Source organism: Bipolaris zeicola (genome assembly GCF_000523435.1).
Source record: "Bipolaris zeicola 26-R-13 unplaced genomic scaffold scaffold_50, whole genome shotgun sequence".
Taxonomy (NCBI): domain Eukaryota; kingdom Fungi; phylum Ascomycota; class Dothideomycetes; order Pleosporales; family Pleosporaceae; genus Bipolaris; species Bipolaris zeicola.
Window position 1 is genome coordinate 14,879 of NW_006912099.1, and position 19,167 is coordinate 34,045.

Below are 19,167 nucleotides of genomic sequence, written 5' to 3' on the forward strand. Positions count from 1 at the left end.
TACGAGCAACCCCCACAAGAACAAATACAACGGCGCCGGAGTTTCCTTTCTCAATTTCTTACAACACCTCAACACCGAAAACAACCAAAAAAAAACGAAAAGAACGGAACAAAAACCTAAAAAAAGTAACAAGCACATCAAGTCTTCTCATTCTTTCATTCTGGCAAAGAGGTCATGTTTTTGCGTCTAAATTTTTGTATCTTCGTTTTTCTGAATCTCCTTGTATAGAATAATCAACTATCGTCGCTCCTTACGTACATGACTACTCAAGTGTGAGATTGAACACCAAGAAGTACGCGTGTATTAATGCAACAGCGCTGACATTATATCGTGGGCATGCCATGCGAAGAAAGATGCAGCACAAAGTCTTACTTTGAAAAAGGAGGATGGAAAGGGGGGTTATATCCCTTATTCGACAGTGCAAATCCCCCGCCAACTATGCAAAAAAAAAAATGCTACTTTCGAAAAAACATGATAACAGAAAAGAAAAGAAAAAAAGGAACCGATGTATATGTGCCGCCAATCCCATCACCCATTCATACAAGAAAAACCTAGTGGTTCCCGACCCATTAAAACCCAGACGCCAAACCCCATTTACATAAAATGCCAGAGTATCCAACCCAGTCGCAAACTATGCACCTTCAAACAAACACACAGAGAAAAAAAGGAATATAGTACTGAGTACAGTGAATCTACTGCAGTTTGAACAAAACAACACAAGCCAAACACCCGACCGCCAGCACCGTACCCGAGACTTCGGGCTTCTTGATCCAAGATCGGAGTCCCGATCCTGGTTTAGTTAGGGTAGAATGGCGCTGCGCCCTACGCATTACGTTTGGATCGATGAGACCAGATTTTTCAAGTAGGGGGCAGGTATCCACCTGTACTTGTTGCTTTTCCGTTTGATGCTGGCTGTTATCGTTGGGAACAGCATCGTTGGAGTTGCTTGGTGAAAAATGAAAATCAGTTCCAATCATATCATCCAGCTCGTCCACGAGCTCAGCACATTGTTTGAAAATCTGCTTGGCTTCTTCGATGATATCGACGCGTTCGTCGGGGGTGAAGAGCGTCTCGGCAGCAGCCAGCCGCAACTTGAATTCAGCCTTGATATCCTCGCCATCATGGGGACCGGGGAAATGCCAGAATGAGAGGCCTTGATTTTTCAGATCCGGAGATTTGTTATCCGCTTCTTCTTGTAAACCAGTGGTAGTGGCTGGTGATGGCCAGAAACTTGGTGGGGCACGGAGTAAGCCTCCTCTTATCCACCTCCCGCCCGAGAAGATGGCCATGTAGAAACACCAAGCGTAGCTAACTAGCGTCCATGGCTTCTCGTTTACACTCTTCCGAATGTGCGTGCAAAATTGCGCAACCTTATTGCCCGGGTACTTTGCCAATAGGACCTCGAGATCGGTAGGGTGTAGGCCTAGCAGGTATTCCAAGTCCCTCTTTAATCGGCCCGAGCGTATCAGGCCTCTCGGCCGTAGAGATTGCAGGAAAGTTGTGAGTTGTGGAGATGGGGGCGTTGGGGCGCCGAGGGTGGATGTGAAGAGTGAGGGCGAGTCGTAGGGATTCACAAGGAGATAGGATAGCAATGGCGAAAAGGGCGAGGTAGCACCTTCGGGGTCCATTGCCGGCTGCGCAGGCATATAAGGTGAGTTGGAGGGGGCATAATCGCGCAACAAGTCGGCCCACAAGGATTCAAAGGTCAGGAAGATGTGCGCAAAATGTAGCAGGCCTGTCGCATAAAGCGTCGAGTCTGTGGTGTGCGGCGGGAGGCCAAGCGGGAGACGGGAGGTAATGAGGCGGTTTAGGTTTGTGTGGAGGGATCTATACGAGGTGGATCAGCGTGTTGGTTCATAAACACACAAGGAAAGAAGCGGCGGGATGGGAAATCATACCGGGTCGCAGCATTGATTTCACCAGACAACGAGAGCGGCAGTCTGGGTGCGTCATGCCTCGCCTCGTCGTCCTGCAGCGCATATTCTTGCTTCTCCAACATGTTTGCGCAGTAAGCTGTAGACAAATCAAAGGCCGTGGTTCAGAGTGTCTATTGGCGGGTGTGTGAGGAGGAGGAGGAGGAGGAGGAGGAGAGTACTGTAGGTGGTAGGTCGACGGGAGTTTCTAGTGCAGCGGTCGAAAGGGCTGGAACCGGGACGAAGGCGGAGTGTTAAGGCCGATGAATATGAGCTGCACGCGCGACAGGCACGAGGCACAAGGCAAGAGCAGCAGGCAGGGCATCGGGGGCTCGTGTAAAAAGCACGCGGAGCTAAAAGGAGGGCTACATGTGCGCTAGGTGTAGATTCACGCGCGCGCTGTGTGGTGAGCGGGTGGGCAGAACAAAGTCGCCTCAATATGTGGGGGTGGATAAGTTCCAAGGTCTGCGGGCAAAGGCCTGGAATCGAGGCTCGTAGTGGCGTTGCCATGATACAATTGCGGGCTGGCGCATGGCCGTTGTGCAGGGATCAGCCGATGCTGGGTCGATGGCGGTTGGGTTTGCATCATCGGTCGTGGGGGGCGTGGGTGGATGACGGACATGTGCGAGACTGCAGGCAAATGTGCCAGATTAGGGCCCTGATGTAGGATGAGGAAAAACAGCGGACAGGCAGCAGAGGAGATTTTCAGGGTCCGTGTCATGGTTTATGTGTGAAATGGGGGATCCTGGGGAGGGCTGCGTTCGCATGGGCGCGTAGGACCGATTGCCATCGCGATCCACGGGACTGGCCGTCCCACATCCCCATCGCGAAGGCCCCTGCGCCATGTACGTACTTAGATATGCACTCCAGCTGAGAGAAGGATGCAAATATCTTCCGCGTGCCTGACAGCATGACGGTACCAGTACCACCGTTGACTGTACCTGCGTATGCATCCAACGACATCACATGGCCGGGCTGTGAAATCATCGTCATTGTGCCCTTACCTTTACCCTCCCCATATGCCACTCGGCCCCCAATCATTGTGCTGTTGAACCTCTGCAATCCTCCCCGCTGGCCTTGAATCATGTCCACTGCCAAGTGCTTCCACAGAGCGAACCAATCAAAAAACACATGCATCATTCAGAGAGGGTACCATTCATCACGGAAAATTCATAGGCTATCATGGATACCTTGCTCACACTCAAGTGCCCACTGACGCCTTCCTGCACCCCGGCCAGCATGGTCCTTATCGTCAACTGCTTACATGGCTTGCCAAAGTCACCTTGAAACCAGACTGTGACGGACCAGAACGACATCGGAATGACCCGGCAACCACGTCCTACCCAAACAAAAACCCGAGTAACAGACGCCCCTGTAGACACTGCCCAGGACCACACATCATCAAGAGAAATCACTCGTGTTAGCCACCATCGTTACACGGCTCATGATGTTGAACCCAGTACCACCTCAAGCTTGCATCTTCTAGGCGCCAGCCCAGTCAAAGTTGACATCCTGGCGCGCAACCACTTCGCCAGCCGCCGGGTCATGGCAGACCGGTGCCCAGACCTGAGCCTCAAACTGGCCAGCTGCAATGTTGTTGCCAAAGAATGAGTAGTCTGCATCAGTCAGCAACTGCATAGCCGCATCTCGTTTTAATCCACCTACAGCAGTAGAAGCGGCCCGGCCAGTTGACAGTCCTGTAGCATCGGCCAACCGCACAACCGATACGCGTGCTGTTGCGCCACACCATCTGCGTGAAGTGGCCCCAGGCGGCATCGAAGTGCGGATTATCGTAGGGGTACTTGGTTTCCTCCTCGTGCCAGCCGTGCGTAGCAGTACGCGCAAACTCAATCCAGGCCTCATAGTCATCAGGCGGCGGGCTCACAGAGGAGAGGTTGCTGCCGGGGCGTTTCTATCATCGTCAGCCATTGCTCCCTTCTTGTGCATGTCAAATACCAACATGCTCAGGGTCGTGGGTGCACTCCTCGATGTCGGCGCGGGCTGCGTCTGCAAGCTCCTTGTCCCAAACCAGGTCCTGAGCGCAGTGCAGCCTCCGCCAGTACCAGTGAGCTCGCATCACGGCACTGATGAATTTGGGGTCGTCCTGACGAGGAGCGTCACCTGCTGCGACATTACGGAGAGTGACTTGGTGGGCTGGAGCAGCGACTGCAATGGCTGCAGTGAGAGCAACCAGTGCACCAAGTAGCTTCATGGTGAGATCCTGGTTAGATGCGAGACTTGTGTGTCGAGATTATAGGGAGTCAATGAGTATAGATGTTGTGAATTGGCCGGCCGTTAGGAGTAGCGGATCAGCACCACAGTGCAGCCTCAATGCAAAGGAGTGACAGGGGGCGCAGGGAGCGGAAAAATGAGTGATGGAGACAGAGGGACAGGGGAGAGACGAGGTCGGCCGAGTATATATGTAGGTCAGGGCTGTCAAGGATGCCGCGTTGGTGGTGGTGTGCGCCTGCCTTTACCAGAGGGGCCACAAACAAACAGCAATGGACGCCGACCAATCAAGCAGGGAGACTGCTCACGAGGGAGTTTGCAGGAAATGAATGCTACCAGAGTGAATGACGAGCCGAGGGAGGAGCCCGTTTGCAAGAGCATCCTAGTGCGAGGCCAGACTGGGGAGACCAACGGTTGGACAGTTCCCTTGCTGACCACGAGCTTCATGCCTGCCCACTGTCCATCCACACGCTGCTGCCCCTCCACACTCACCCTGTGGAACCACTGGTACAAGCTGCAAGGCCCTGAAGAGCTAGGCCTACGCATTAACTACACATTTGGAGCATCGCCGACACACCAGGACGTAGAGTGGCGTTTGCCATGGTTGAACACGGCGGGGTCTCAATCGGCTGGCCTGGTGTAAACAATCCTATTTTATCCCCTCTGCCCATGCTACCAAACTCACAATGTGTAAGAATGACCGCGCAGTGCTATCGACCCATGCAACAACGCTCCACATCCATCACCAAACTCAATCGTGACCCGCGCCATCTCTTGTGAACATTGCCGTCTTGAGTATGACTCAAGACGTCCTTAACCGTCGAGGAACGTCACATTTGTAACCCGTGGCTTGCTTTTGACAGATGGTTTTGCGCAAAAGTGAATACAATCCCTAGTCATGAGACAGCTCTTGCTGTGAACCCTTCCTTGGCCATGTCCACGCGCTGTAAGCTTTCTATGCGTCTACCCGGTTTCAGAACACACTACTTCTACTAGACTGAGCTCACTCTATCTACACACACCCAGCCCCTCATCGACTTGCATCAACCTAGTATAGCGTCAGAGTCCCGCTATGCTCGTGGAGCCTCGGGTCAAGGATCAAGGTCACTCCCAGCTTTGGCTAAACGAGCCTGTGTAGGCATTACGGGAGACACAAAGTCGCCTACGCCTACGCCTACGCCCCCGCAGACTGCCGTCCACCGGCAAGCTGACGTCTTACCATGCCGACAACCGGGGATGAACTTACCCTATAATGCAAACATACGTACAAGTGGGTGGCTGTATTCATGACCCCTGCACATCACACGGGCCGTACAATCTTCTGGTATCAAAACCATCTCAGCCCTCCTTAAGTCGCTTCGCAGGACGGCCCATGATGGAGTCATCCGGGAGCCCACTTCTCTTAGTGCCTGGCAGACTAGATGTACGCATGTCATTGTCTTCTTGGCTGACCCTCCTGACTGGATACTTGACCTTGGAGTCTTCAAAGCAGCTTTCTGCGGGCTTGCCGTGCATGGTGAAGTATGGATGTAACAGCGCTTTTTCTGCAGTGAGTCGTTTCTGAGGGTCGTACTCGAGAAGTTGCTTGAGGAGAGAGAGTCCCTCTGGTCCAGGCGTGTCTGGCCCGGAGCCGATTGGATATTGATTGTTGTTGAGTGTCTGGTGGTACCACCGCTCCAATCCATCTCCGCTCTGGGGACGCGGAAAGCGTGAGGCATTGCCCGATAGGAGAGACGCAAGCTGAGGATGCTCGGGCATAGACGTCAGAAGTGGCCAGCGGTCCTTAGTCGGCATGCCCATGATCTCGACAATCTTTTGCATCTGATTGCGTTGGAATGGGACGGTCTTTTTGCTGTCCATCTTGGCCTCCTCTCCTTTAAAGATGGGCCGCAGGGAGAGCAATTCGGCAAAGATGCACCCAATCGCCCACAAATCGACTGCAGGTGTATAGTGGCGACTACCAAGCAGCAGCTCAGGCGCGCGATACCATATCGTCACGACGACCTTATCGCCGGAGAATAACGACTGCAGTGGTTTGTAGAACAAGCGGGCGAGACCCAGATCACCAATCTTGATCTTGCCCGCACTAGTGACCATGATGTTTGCTGGCTTGAGATCTCGGTGCATCACCCAGTTCCTGTGCAGGTAGACAAGGCCTTGCAGCAGTTGGTACAGAATGGATTTGATGGTGCGAGCAGGGATGGCTTGGCGCTGAGGTTGGTTGTGGTGATGGATAATTTGCAAAAGATCATGCTCGGCATACTCGAAGACAATGTAAATGCACTTGTCTTCTAGGATAATCTCTGCCGTGTGGACCACGTTTGGATGGGCCAGCTCAGTGCACAAGGCCATTTCGCGTATGGCTGATTGCGAGATGCCCGAGTATTGCAGCTCACCTTCCTTGTCAGGCTTGAACCTGATGGTGTTAGCGTGGGGACATGACAGCACTCGGCTGTGCTCACTCACTTCTTGATGGCGAACTCGCCGGTGCGACCGTTGCGGCCCTCAGCCTTGTAGACACGCCCATAGGTACCACTGCTGATGAAGCCGACGATTTTATAGCGCTCGGTCACGCGCTTCTTGTTGTTGTAGCCGGTGAACATGGCATCCGGACAATCTCACGGGCCTCTGTTGGTATCGGGGCAGACAGGCTCAGCGCGTAATCATGTGACTTGGAATGAATACTGATGGAGATGGCGGACAGACACGGGGCAAGCAATACAAGCGGGCGATATGGTTTGGACAAGGAGGATGGATGGGGCCCTGACGCAGCGAGGTGGGTTGCTGGCAGGATGGTGCAAGGGATAAGAGACGGCGACGGCGAAAAGGCAGGGCACGCGTCCCACTTGCCATGGCCTGTTTCCCCCGCAGAGCCTCAGCCGGGGTAGAGTACATACACCCACCTAATGCCGCAACCACGGCCACGCCACCCTTTGCGATGGAATACAAGTCCTTGGGACCAATAGGCGTCCCATAAAGCACGTCGCGTATCGCTCGCATATCCAAGCAGTGACAATTACCGTTCTCTGCAAGCTATCGTCACCATGACCAGGTAGCCAGGTAGCCAGGTAACCATGTGACCGTGTATTCAATGTATTCTAATACATAAGCTTCGCCCGCTGCTACGGGCACGTCCCCGGGTGCCAGACACAGCTTGGAGCTGCAACCACCACCCGACTCTCCTCCATCAGCAGAGCCTGCAATGGATCCCCGTTCGTGGTTCAGCAACTTGACCGGCTACTTTGTCTACATCCTCTCCGTCGCGACTCTCGGCCCCCTGCTCTTCGGCTTCCACTTGGTCCGTCCCCCATATACCAACCTCACATCCCGTCCTCCACGAGCTGCATAGCTAACCCTCTCTCTCTTAGTCTGAGCTCAACGCGCCCGAAGATGTCATCCGTTGCAAGAAAAAGTCCATTACAGCTGCCGTCGCAGGCCCGAGCCTCCCGCAATGCATTGAGATGACACCAACAGAATGGGGCGTCGTGGGTTCACTATACACGCTCGGAGGCCTCATAGGCGCCCTTTCGGCCGGTCCGCTCGCGACAAGGCTCGGCCGCCTGAGAGCTATGCAGATATCGACCATCTTCTTCGTGGTTGGCCCCGTCTTCGAGGCCCTGAGCCCAAATATTGCCGTCATGGCTTTCGGAAGGCTGTTGTCAGGAGTCGCGGCGGGAGCATCCGTCGTGATTGTGCCCCTCTACATCTCAGAGATCGCTCCTCCTGCTGAGAAGGGCTTCTTTGGTGCCTTCACACAGATTGGCTGCAATGTTGGCATTCTCATCACGCAGCTGTTGGGCTACTTCTTGAGCCACGACTCATACTGGAGGCTTATTCTGGCCATTGGAGGCGTTATCGGCGCTGTGCAAGGCGCGGGATTGCTCTTGTCCGTCGAGAGCCCCAAGTACATTGCTGAGCAAGGCAACGTGTCTCTTGCAAAGAAGACTCTACGCAAGATTCGTGGCGAACATGCAGACATTGAGGATGAGATGCATGACTGGGGAATGTCAGATTCGTCCCATGTCAATGGTCAGTCACTCGATATGCGGGCTATGTGGCCATGGTAAACTAACATAAGCACAGAGGAGGAGCAGACACTACTAAGCCCTAACGCGTCAACCGAGGCTGGGCCGAAGCAGTCTGGCAAAGAAGGAAATCTGAGCATCATGCAGGTCTTTCGCCATTCCGACTATAAAAAGGCTGCAATCGCCGTCATCATGGTGATGCTGGCCCAGCAATTCAGCGGTATCAACAGCATCGTCATGTACGGAGTCTCGCTGCTAGCTGGTCTGCTCGAATCCAACTCGGCCCTGCTCAACCTTGCCGTTTCGGCGTTGAACATTATCGTGACAGCTAGCTGCGCGCCCCTTGCCGACAAGCTGGGTCGCAAGGTGTGCCTGTTGAGCTCTCTGGCGATTATGGGAAGCAGCTCGCTTTTGCTTGCTATTGGTATCATCAAGGCGATTCCCGTACTCTCAGCCATTGCGGTCCTGCTCTTCGTATCCGGCTTTGCTGTTGGTCTTGGCCCTGTGCCATTCATATTGGCGAGTGAGCTTGTGGGCCCGGATGCGGTTGATGCGACACAGAGCATCGCGCTCGGAGCTAACTGGATCGCCACATTTGTCGTAGCCCAATTCTTTCCACTAGCAAGCGCAAAGCTGCACGGCAAAGTCTACTTCATATTCGCAGCGCTTTCAGCTTTCTTCTTTGCCTTTGTCTCATGGTATGTTCCAGAGACCAAAGGCAAGAAGAATGCGGATGAGGTGTGGGGCAGAGAGCGCAGAGTGGACTAAAGGCATGGCGCGGCATGGGGAAGTAAACTAGTGATCTGTGAGCTATGTTTTTTCTGGGATGAATCAGATATTGTCAGGTGACATGGTAGATTGGTTGATGCATGCAGTAGTACTATATAGCACATGTATGTAAAGCATACAATTGGCATAAGTCCAAGTTGAAGAATCGGGGCAATGCCCATTCGGGCGTATGTGCAATACTCTACTAATCTACTCTGCACTGGCGCCCCCTAACAAAGGGCGGAATGCTCCCAGCAGCCATTCGCCCGCACGAGTCCGGCTCCGAGGGTCGGTGTGGGGCAGAACAGGTGAGCGAGGGCGGAATTCCCAATTGCTGACCGGAACATTTGGGCGCCACTTGAATTTGCTTACATAGCCGCGGTTAGTGGAATGTCGGAGGCGGATCCCAAAATCACGACTCCCGAGCAACTGCGGGTTCGGCTATGTCATTCAGTCGCTCACCCCCACTGCACCTCTTGCTCCGGTTTCTGTTTCTGTCTCTGACTCTGTCTCTGTCTCTACCCAATTCACTCGGTAATGCGCTTCTGTTTTCCGTGACCGCAATCCCCGTTTTTTAAATCATTTCCGTCCTGCCATCCACCATGAGCGCATTTCCGCCCCATTTCTCGCCGCAGATTGGCACCGCTGCAAACGATGACTTTGACTTCCACACGTCGCCGACGCATGAGCATACACTGGACCATGGCGCAAACCAAGAGCGACACGATCCCCCACCCTCAATCATCTCTCCCGCCTTCACCCCTCCAGCCACACCGGGAGTTTCGACTCCTTCGCATCCCCGGCCACCCCGCTCTATACCAGTCGATACCTCGCTCCGCACCGACACCCCCCGCCCAGATCTGTTGTCGCAGCTCCCTAAGGTCGAGTGCGAGGTGCGCGCGCGCATACCTACGACCACGGGACATGAAATGTGGCTACATGTTTACAGAAACAATGTCGACACAAAGGAGCATCTAGCAATCGTCTTTGGCAGCCAAATACGCTCTCGCTCCCTCGACGCCGAACGCCCGGGAGAGACGGAGCTGGATCGCATGACTAGAGGCGCATATGTAGGCCGTCTGTACCCAGGCAGAACCAGCTCGCGGGTCGAGCAGCTCAAGCGTGCGGAAGGCATTCCGCCAAAACCCATGCCTGACAGTAAACTAGCCCATAGCGACAAGACCAATGGACCCTTGTCTCCGGCTTCCGCTTCATCGTCAGAAAACGGAGACGCTCCGCTCGTTTCCTCGTCACAACTCCCTCTCGTGCGCATACACTCCGAATGCTATACGGGCGAGACTGTCTGGTCTGCACGCTGCGATTGCGGCGAGCAACTTGACGAGGCTGCGCGCCTCATGGCCGACCCCGCGCTATCTCCTTCGGGCGGCGCCATCATCTATCTCCGGCAGGAAGGCCGTGGCATCGGTCTGGGCGAGAAGCTCAAAGCATACAACCTGCAAGATTTAGGAAACGACACATACGAAGCCAACATAATGTTAAGGCATCCCGCAGACGCGCGCAGTTACGGTCTAGCCACAGCCATGCTTATGGATTTGGGTCTGGACGGTGATAGGGGAATAAGACTCTTGACCAACAACCCCGACAAAGTCCGAGCAGTTGAGGGCCCGAACAGAGAAGTCGTCGTCCGCGAGCGCGTGGCCATGGTGCCCCTGGCGTGGAAGACTGGCGGCATGAAAGGAATCAAGAGCGAGGAAGTAGAGAAATATCTGAGTACAAAGGTGAGTGGATTTGTTGAACTTTTTTTTCTCGTATCGAAACGGAGTTACTAACACAACGCCAGATTGAAAAATTCAAGCACATGTTAGATCATAAATAATAACATGAAGTAAACAATAGCATTAAGAATAATTTTTCACTTGAACTCTCGATTTTGCATCATGTAATTTGGATTTGTAAAGCTCAGGTGCATATTGTTGACACTCAAACTACTGCAGAGACTTTCAGAACGAATGAACGAACAAAGCATACTCTATTTTAGGGTGCTATACTTGAAGTCGACACTACCAAACCACGATTTAGCCTATCTACACCTTCCCGTCCCTCTCCTGTATCCACTACAATCCCCCGGCCTGCTGTACATTACCATACCCAATCATATCGGACACTCACGATCCAAATCCCCTGTCCTGTCGATACATCAAAAACCAGCAGTACCAGCACCATTCATGACTCTGACATTGCGCTTCGAGTTCGCTACTAGACTATTGCAATATAAGATAACTAGAGCATTACCGTTTGGGGTGTGTATATATCAACGCGCTTGTTACATTAGAGGATTGAATGAAGAGTAATTCTGTACTTTTAGCGATTAAGGGTTTGCGGTTGGGAAAGCGTTGTTTTGCGGTTTCAGTATCGTGATATGCATGATGTTAGTATTGTGGTAATTTTTTCCAACAAGTACATAGCCCATGAAGATGAAACAGATTATACTATAGTAAGGTATGCTGCTGTGAGCGGAGTTTTGCTGTCTGAGTATCTAGTCTTATGTGATAAACAGAATATATCGAGGTTTGCTCCGTTCTTTACTCAGTCTCTCTAGGTAATAGCTATCAGCTCAGATTGGCATTATCTGATGAAATAAGGGGGGGAAGACGGTGTCTCAAATTTGTTTGCACGCTTTTCAATTCTTTTGAGCAGCCTGGGTACTTGGACGTGACTGTGACGAATTGTACCAGGTAGAATTTGCAGTACCCCCCTTTTTGGCTGTTGATGTGGTTATTGTAATATATCATATCAAGGAAAAGCGTCTCTAGTTCTTCTTGTGATAGGATATCGGAAAATAAACGTTCTTCTAGCCCATAAGAAGATTTTTCTGTGAATTCTATCTTGTTATTGACCACTATACAGTTTCTGACATTTCGAAAAGAGAATTACATGTAGCGATGTTCAATACTTGACTGCAAAAAGCTGTGAAATTTTCTCCTATCGATACCACAGCGTTCCTATGTGTATGTTCATGTATTACTTATATATTGGACCGCACAGTTTGATCACATTAATTCATTCATCTAGTTACAAATAACACTCTGTGGAAGTTGGATATGTGACGTTGTGTTAAGCCATTGAAAACATTTTACTACATCAGATTACATGAAGCATATAGACCACAGTCTGCAAATACTGACTCTTTGAGTCTGGATACAAATAGCATTCTGTAGTATATGGATGCATGATGTTTCACTATACTATCGCAGTTACTACACTACATTAGATTGTATGAGGTATATATACGTTACCCAGATGCTTCAATACTATTCTACTATTCCCAAATCATTTCAACTACGGCACTTACCATGCTCTGATTTCTAGTCGTTTAGAATAGGTAGACTCATGGTTTCCCCAATGCCTCCTATATCTGTAAACGAACTGCAATACTAATTGACCCTATTCTACAGATTGAAACAAGCCATATACAAAAGTTCTTCCGGGATATACCTAGGTTATCTTTCAGTATAGATCTTCGACGGACGTTTGGATTATTCTTACCACAAACGAAGCAGCACTCCTCATTCCAATATCCTCCTCTTAACATATCCCCCTATATCCATCGCTACTCCTGCCTTTCCTCACATCGAGCTCTCTTCTTCTACTTATATTCAGATCACTCCATGCCTTACAAGTTTCTCTTACATTACATGCAAGCCACACACATAAGACTAGTGTTTGCAAGCAAGCCTCCCGATCTCCATCTTCCCCGAACAATCTCCGCATACGAATTCCACACCTCCTGTATCGACCCTAAGCGCCATAATTTCTTCAGAATTTAAGTTTAGATTCTGACCCGATGCCAGTGCGTAAGGCGAGCATTTCGTCAAGGGGACAGGGCTGGATGGCCATATGCAGGGGCTTGGGCCGTAGCTGCACGTTGGGCGATCACATGAAAACAACGAGCTCTTGCTTAGCTTTGTGGGAGTACATGTGACAAGGGCTGGAAGGTTGCCAAGAAACCGAGCGAATTAGTCACGTCGAAGGAGTTGGGAATTTCCATGGAACGTGGGGTTGGATTGACCGCATGTTGCATTGGATACGACATCAAGCTGCAGAATCGGAGGTTGTTTTTTCGCCATTCAATCTTGGGATTTAGGCAGTTGTGGCTGTAAAGGATAACAACAAAGCTTGTTTCTAGTACTTTCATCACATGCATACATATTATGATCTCCAATCTACTACACTCTGATACACAGACCATCCAGTGAGTTGTCAGCATGCCAAAGACACTCGAAAGCAGGTATCAAAAAGCCAACTCAGGATACATCACAAACGCGATCGATTACCGTACCAAGTCTTCACTCTCCAGCTACAGCACCGTTTTGTGTGAGGCTTGAAATTACGTGTAATCACACTCTAGTTTCGCCTTTCGAAGCGCTCTAGAAGCTGCCTAGAAGACACTATTGCATTTCTAGAAGACTTTAGCCACAGTGCTAACCCTATTGTTGCACTCGAGTTCTCGAGATCTGCATGATTGAGTTTGACCGTAAAGGCCACACCGTTGGATAGCTCGATCGCAACAACGTGGTGGTGATAATAAGGTTTTTAATGTCCGAGTAATTGCTGCAAGTTCACATAAGCTGATTGGCTAGGGCTGTGTTACCGGGGGATAGTGCACACATAGAACCCATGGTTTCACGCGTAAGGCAGGGGACAACGCTAAAATCCAAACTTTATACGGGCCAGCCCTTCGCTAACGTTGGCACCACCCGGGATAGTAACAAGCCCTGAAAGGCTTGGCTGGTTCACTAGTCACAGCCCCAACAGAGTTAATTCAGCCAAATAGTATCTATTTTGGGTAGTTAATTCACCCGCTCATGGTCAATCAGGGTATGGATTGACTGGCATGTGCCAAGCATCTCCGCTATCTAACCAGCCTATGACGACATTCATCCTGCACGGTCCCTATCGTTGTTCTCCGCCGTTTTACTGGTGCCAAATAAAGTTTAATAGGTGATGATTTGTCCAACTCTATGCACGCCTACAGCAGAAGACAGGAAGTAACGCAGCCCTACTACATTTACTCCTTGCATGATGCTATCGCGCATTCGAGGACAGTGCATGCATGAAATTACGGTGAGTGTCTTCGTAAGGTATCATGGTGGCTCATGGCTTGCTGTCTAGACAGGGAATCCTGATTAGTAGGCTCGCAAAGACATAATGCCATGAAAACACCAAGGCCAATTTGTAGAAAATAGACGTTTCAGGGACTCCCTGGATGGCGACAGGAAAGGAGCGAAGGGAAAGGTAGGATTGAAGCTGCTGCGGAGGATTTTGCCATGGAGTGGTGAACTGATCAGAGAAGGATGTAGCTGAACAAGCCCTTAGAGTAACTGTCTAGGTCTACACCACTTTTGATATCCAGCAAGACATTGTTGATTCCTGAGAATCCCACTATACAACCAAGCAGTGACATAAGGGGAAGGAGCTACGAGAATTCATCGCTGATATTACACCTGTCACTTCTGAACAAAATTCGGACTGCTATGCATCCACATTCGCGAGTCTGTCAAAGCTCAAACACTAGCAAAATGAAGCAGAAGACATCCAGACGTTGAGTTTGGCATACGTGAAGCTACAATGCATAGGGCAATCCTACCGCCTGCTCATCTAATGCTAGTCGATCTTCTAGAAGGCGCAGGAGTGATGTTCTAGCCGGTGATCCTAGAAAAAAGATAGGGCTAAGCACATGAATCGGTGAGCACAAAGTTTGAATACAACGTGTCTTTGCTATACACGTTAATTCAGGCCAATCTTACTGTTGGCACAGACAACACCACGGCCAAGGGACTGAGCGCTTAGGCCAACGACTCGCAGCATTAGCGTCCACGTGGGTGAATTGGATGCCTCAGATCCAAGCAATAGAGACTCACGATCGAGAGAGGAAGAGCCTCAATTGGTCTGCTCAATTGTTGTATATAAGGAGTTCGGACGACCGCTCAAACAGAATCATCACTCACACTCACAACCATCACTCGCTAACACAGCAACTCACGCTCTCTTTTCCCAACTATCCACTCTCACTCTTTCTTTTAAAGACTTTACTTTTTAATCCAACTCCTCAATTCAAGATGCGTTTCTCTATCGTCTTCCTTGCTGGCACTGTCGCTCTTACTAACGCTGCGGCTGTTCCTCCTCAGCATTCCAACCCTGCCGTTATCGTAAGTTCCCCTCCATCATACAAGAAGGACTTGAGTTTCTAACAAGCAGTCCAGCCTGGAGCGGCACTTGATGTGCTCAAGGATTCTCCCCTGAACATCGGTATCAACACCGATATCGACGCTGATGTCAAGGCTGATATCGACACCAAAGTCGACGCCGATGCCCATCTTACCAAGCGCCGCGCCGGAGCCCGTCTTAACGGCGCTGCTGAGGGCATTGGAGCCGGAGCTTCCATCGCCGGAGCCATGAGCGGCCTCCTCGACAAGCTGTTCCCCATCAACAACTGGAACTCCGCCCGTGAGACCTTCACCCAGGCCACCGTCGACGCCATGTGGGCCAGGAACCCCGACCGAAACCGCTGGGTCGCCGCTGCCTGCTACAACATGAAGTGGGACGTTGCCAACCGCGACAGAATCTCCGATGTCGCCAGTGTCAAGCTCTCCATGGGCGCGCTCAACACTGACTACGACTGCTTCTACATTGGTCGTCAGAACTCGCTCTGGACTCGTGGTGATGGTGGATACATTAACGTGAGTTTTCATTCCCATTCCCACACCCTTTTTTTTTCCTAAAAAGATGAACTTTGACTGACCAACTGCGATAGCTTGCTGTTGTCTCTGACAACAGGTTCTGCACCTTTGACAGCCGCACCGCTGACCTTGACTGCCGGTAAATAATCTACGACTATTTACGCGATCAAGAACGACACATGCAATTGGTAAAACTCGACTAGACTAGACTCCTTTAGAACTTACTTTCCTTATCTTTCCTTTGTTTACTATCGTGGGCGATAGAGGTTTGGTGCCGAAGAAGCTTCCTCTGGACTCCCTCATGGCTGCTGTAATCTAATTTCTTCAAATCCTAATGCTTTGTATCTATTATTAGATAGATATAATCATCTAAGCCATACTGCTTTACTACATTTAAATGCATATACCGTGACAACCAATAAACAATAGAGATGACTGACCAACCCGATCGTTCTTTTGGATACAAAATTGCACAGAAAGCTATGATTTAACCCAACCTCCACTCAAGCACACTCTTTCTCAACCTGCACAAGCACCTTAACATACTCCTCCACACTCCTCGCCCCAACATGTGTAAAATCCCTCTTCCTCCCCTCAAACACAACATACGGCACACTATCCACCCCATTCCCCGCCTGTTCCATAATCGCCGCTTTAACCTCACGCAATCCTTCCTCCTGATCCCCCACCAACTTCTTCGCCTCATCCTCACCCAGCCCAGCAGCCACACACGCCTTCTCCAGCGTCTCGCGACCCGCGGGATCAGCCCTATGTTCAAAATACTGATTGTACAGACTACGCACTGCTTTCACTGCAGCATCAGGTCCCTTGTTGTTCTGCAACCAGTACAATATACGGTGTGCATGCAGCGTATTACTAATGGGACCGCCCTCGAAATCAAACGTTATACCCTCTGCTTTCCCCGTCAGGCCCATGTAATGCGCGTACGCCTTCATTTTCTCGTCGCTCCCATTGTACTTTTTTTCTTTTTGCCACTCGTATCTGTCGACGCCGTCTTCGTAGAAATCTGGGTAGAGTTGGTATGGGGCGAGCTTGATGGTAAATTTGGCGGGGGAGTCTGGATTAGCTGAGCGATAGGCGTCGAGGGCTTTGTTGAGGCGGACAAAGGCGATGTATGTCCTGTGTTTGTTGTATTAGGTTCGAGTATAGGCTATGCACAGCGGAGGGATATTTGAAATACCAGGGACATATTGTGTCGAGAGTGAATGTTATGGTTGATTCGTACGGCATTGTCGATCAGTCTTTCCCAAAAAGGGGATTTGTAAGCAAAGGGAAGAACGAGCAGAGTAATGTTTCTATAATACAGATGTCAGAAGAACATGCATTGGTGTGGGACAACACCCTAGGCGTGCATACCCGAGCATGCGGATACGGGCTGCGGGTCTCCAGGATCTCTGGCAGACGTCATGCGGGGTGGCACGCAACGACCCTTGCTGCTTCGCTAGGACTGATCTGAACTGTGGCGCAGTCATGCTGCCAAAGAGGAAGCTGTCCAGCACGTGACATGGGGTACCTGGTGATCTTTTTCGATCAAAAACTCAATTCCACTCGAATAAAGGATGAAAAAGACTATCATTGAGAGATGCGTTGTACAGCAGAATGCTCAAATCTAACACATTGGTATTGAACAAGAAACCTGAAGCGCCATGAAGATATGCCTCAACAACTGTTGCCCCGCAATCGCAAGGTACGAGGAGGCGAACTGAGCCTCGACTAATGGTTCAGTTTGACATAGTTTCCTATAACACGATTAGACTTGACTTTTGAAGGCTCTTTTGGTCTGGAACTCACCTGGAAACTGTCCTTGCTTCCCCCGCACCTTGCCAATCCACCATTCATTTTCGTTTTGAGTACGAGAAACAATCTCGATAACGTCACCAGTCAAGAAGCTCAGGTCACCTTCAGCTTGGGCTTCGTAATCGTACAGGGCTGTGACAGTCTCAGCAGCGGGTGCCCCACTGAGACGAGAAGGCTTGGGTTTTGGAGGTGGCGGCGCCGCACCCTTGGCTTTGGCAGCAGAACCCCATGAGGCTGATGACAGTGCAGGTGACTTGATATCGCCGGTAGCGGCTGCTGAAGGTCCAGGGCTGTATGGTGGTGGCGGTGCTTCCGTTTCTTCGGATAACGAACTTCGGCCAGCCTTAGCTTCCAGTGCCTTTGTTGCGTACTTGGACTGGCCTGGCCTCGCCCCTGCTACGCGAGCACCACCGGTGGTCTTGAACTTGACAATGGATATCTTTTCCGCCTCTTCCTGGGTATCTCCGCGCTTCTTGAGGTAGGCTGCCTCAATATCCAGAGTGAGATCAAAGTAACCAATATCCAGCCGTTGCATACGCTCATGTAATGTGTAGAACACGTTTAGCTGCATGTAGTAGAACGACTGGAACAGGGGCTTGATGAACTCTCTTTCCAATGCGAAGAGCTTCGGTAACTCGTCCTTGAGCAGATCATTGAAGTAGTTAAAGTCTTGTGTGGCTTGCTCCAAATCATTCTCAGCCTTATACATAGCCTTCTCATCTTTCAGCGTCTTATCTTTCTTCTCTTCAAGCTTCTTGTATGCGGCGCGGTGCCTATCGTAGTCGAGTTGCTTGTGATCGCGCTTAGCGGCAATCTTGCGAACGGCTTTTACGATTACTAGGAGCTCATCCGCAGGTCGGATGACTCGAGTTTCTATCATTTCGAGCTCGGGCTTAAGGGTCTCCTGCAATTCCTGCACTACAGCCTGGTATTGCTCGCAAGCTTCTATGCCGGCTGCGTTGCCTTCGTCGTGAAACGAATCGGGATCGGACATACGACCGGAGATTGGCTTATAGATCTCGGCAATGGCTTTCGAGAACTCGATTTGGTGTGTGAGCATGCCTGGGAGGAATGGTTAGGCGGGTGTTGGCGGGGCCGTGTGAAGTATGAACGTACCATTTATGGCCTCAAAGTACCTAGACATGTAAGCAAAAAGTAGGAGAGGAAAGTTTTGAAGCGAGCGCATACTTCTTTGATTCATCATGAAGCTTCTTTGTCTCCTTCTCCAACTCCTGGAAGCGTCGTTCGGCATCTGTATAGATTGGGTCTTTGGTAATCTCGCCCTAGAAGACGTACTGTTAGAGGTGGAATTTTATTCTCGAGAGAATAAGGAGCGCAAACATGCTAGAAGCATAGTGATACACGAGGGGACGTACAAGATTGAACCGTTGCTTGAAGGTTTGTGGCGCCTATGCGATTGGGTTAGCAAGCCATAATGCCCGAGCAGCGCGGGGACTTTGTCGTACTCGGGTAACGCTCTTGGTCAGGCCTTTCCAACTCATGGTGGAAGTATTTTATTATGGGTGTGCAAGAGAGATGTGCAGAACACAGCAAAGGCAAACTCTGGTCACGGTATGGAGGTGGATTGATCGGGAGAGGCAGCAGGTAGCGACCAAGGATCGCGAGCGCCTGCGTGGCTGCTCAAGTCCCAATGACGTTTGTGGCTATGCAGCGCGCAGCCCTGCTCTGCTCGGAACTCCCGGAACGCACCGA

The 19,167-nt window shown here is 50.8% G+C and overlaps 8 protein-coding genes across 8 annotated transcripts; 3 read left to right on the top strand and 5 right to left on the bottom strand.

Moving 5' to 3' along the window:
• Positions 1 to 692: 692 nt before the first annotated feature.
• On the bottom strand, positions 693 to 1,999 carry COCCADRAFT_92853 (uncharacterized protein; the record flags this gene model as incomplete). The annotated part of the gene is made up of 2 exons (XM_007712815.1): positions 693 to 1,827; positions 1,899 to 1,999. The coding sequence occupies 2 exons, from the start codon at positions 1,997 to 1,999 to the stop codon at positions 693 to 695; spliced, it is 1,236 nt and encodes a 411-aa protein (XP_007711005.1).
• Positions 2,000 to 3,395: 1,396 nt separating this feature from the next.
• On the bottom strand, positions 3,396 to 4,125 carry COCCADRAFT_92807 (uncharacterized protein; the record flags this gene model as incomplete). Its single annotated transcript, XM_007712816.1, has 3 exons — positions 3,396 to 3,529; positions 3,579 to 3,825; positions 3,874 to 4,125. 3 exons carry the CDS (start codon positions 4,123 to 4,125, stop codon positions 3,396 to 3,398), a joined length of 633 nt encoding a protein of 210 aa, XP_007711006.1.
• A 1,355-nt stretch (positions 4,126 to 5,480) lies between these two features.
• Positions 5,481 to 6,745, bottom strand: COCCADRAFT_35697 (uncharacterized protein; the record flags this gene model as incomplete). The annotated part of the gene is made up of 2 exons (XM_007712817.1): positions 5,481 to 6,558; positions 6,609 to 6,745. 2 exons carry the CDS (start codon positions 6,743 to 6,745, stop codon positions 5,481 to 5,483), a joined length of 1,215 nt encoding a protein of 404 aa, XP_007711007.1.
• A 599-nt stretch (positions 6,746 to 7,344) lies between these two features.
• COCCADRAFT_35698 (uncharacterized protein) lies at positions 7,345 to 10,772 on the top strand (the record flags this gene model as incomplete). The annotated part of the gene is made up of 5 exons (XM_007712818.1): positions 7,345 to 7,440; positions 7,511 to 8,171; positions 8,226 to 8,926; positions 9,571 to 10,674; positions 10,737 to 10,772. 5 exons carry the CDS (start codon positions 7,345 to 7,347, stop codon positions 10,770 to 10,772), a joined length of 2,598 nt encoding a protein of 865 aa, XP_007711008.1.
• A 2,354-nt stretch (positions 10,773 to 13,126) lies between these two features.
• On the top strand, positions 13,127 to 13,327 carry COCCADRAFT_92887 (uncharacterized protein; the record flags this gene model as incomplete). The annotated part of the gene is made up of 1 exon (XM_007712819.1): positions 13,127 to 13,327. A coding segment is annotated over one exon (201 nt), but the record flags the coding sequence as incomplete, so codon positions are not given.
• A 1,688-nt stretch (positions 13,328 to 15,015) lies between these two features.
• On the top strand, positions 15,016 to 15,779 carry COCCADRAFT_92905 (uncharacterized protein; the record flags this gene model as incomplete). The annotated part of the gene is made up of 3 exons (XM_007712820.1): positions 15,016 to 15,105; positions 15,160 to 15,636; positions 15,711 to 15,779. The coding sequence occupies 3 exons, from the start codon at positions 15,016 to 15,018 to the stop codon at positions 15,777 to 15,779; spliced, it is 636 nt and encodes a 211-aa protein (XP_007711010.1).
• A 360-nt stretch (positions 15,780 to 16,139) lies between these two features.
• On the bottom strand, positions 16,140 to 16,887 carry COCCADRAFT_92787 (uncharacterized protein; the record flags this gene model as incomplete). The annotated part of the gene is made up of 2 exons (XM_007712821.1): positions 16,140 to 16,776; positions 16,838 to 16,887. The coding sequence occupies 2 exons, from the start codon at positions 16,885 to 16,887 to the stop codon at positions 16,140 to 16,142; spliced, it is 687 nt and encodes a 228-aa protein (XP_007711011.1).
• A 483-nt stretch (positions 16,888 to 17,370) lies between these two features.
• COCCADRAFT_92914 (uncharacterized protein) lies at positions 17,371 to 18,956 on the bottom strand (the record flags this gene model as incomplete). Its single annotated transcript, XM_007712822.1, has 6 exons — positions 17,371 to 17,396; positions 17,449 to 18,516; positions 18,571 to 18,590; positions 18,643 to 18,737; positions 18,831 to 18,863; positions 18,921 to 18,956. 6 exons carry the CDS (start codon positions 18,954 to 18,956, stop codon positions 17,371 to 17,373), a joined length of 1,278 nt encoding a protein of 425 aa, XP_007711012.1.
• Between the last annotated feature and the right edge of the window lie 211 nt (positions 18,957 to 19,167).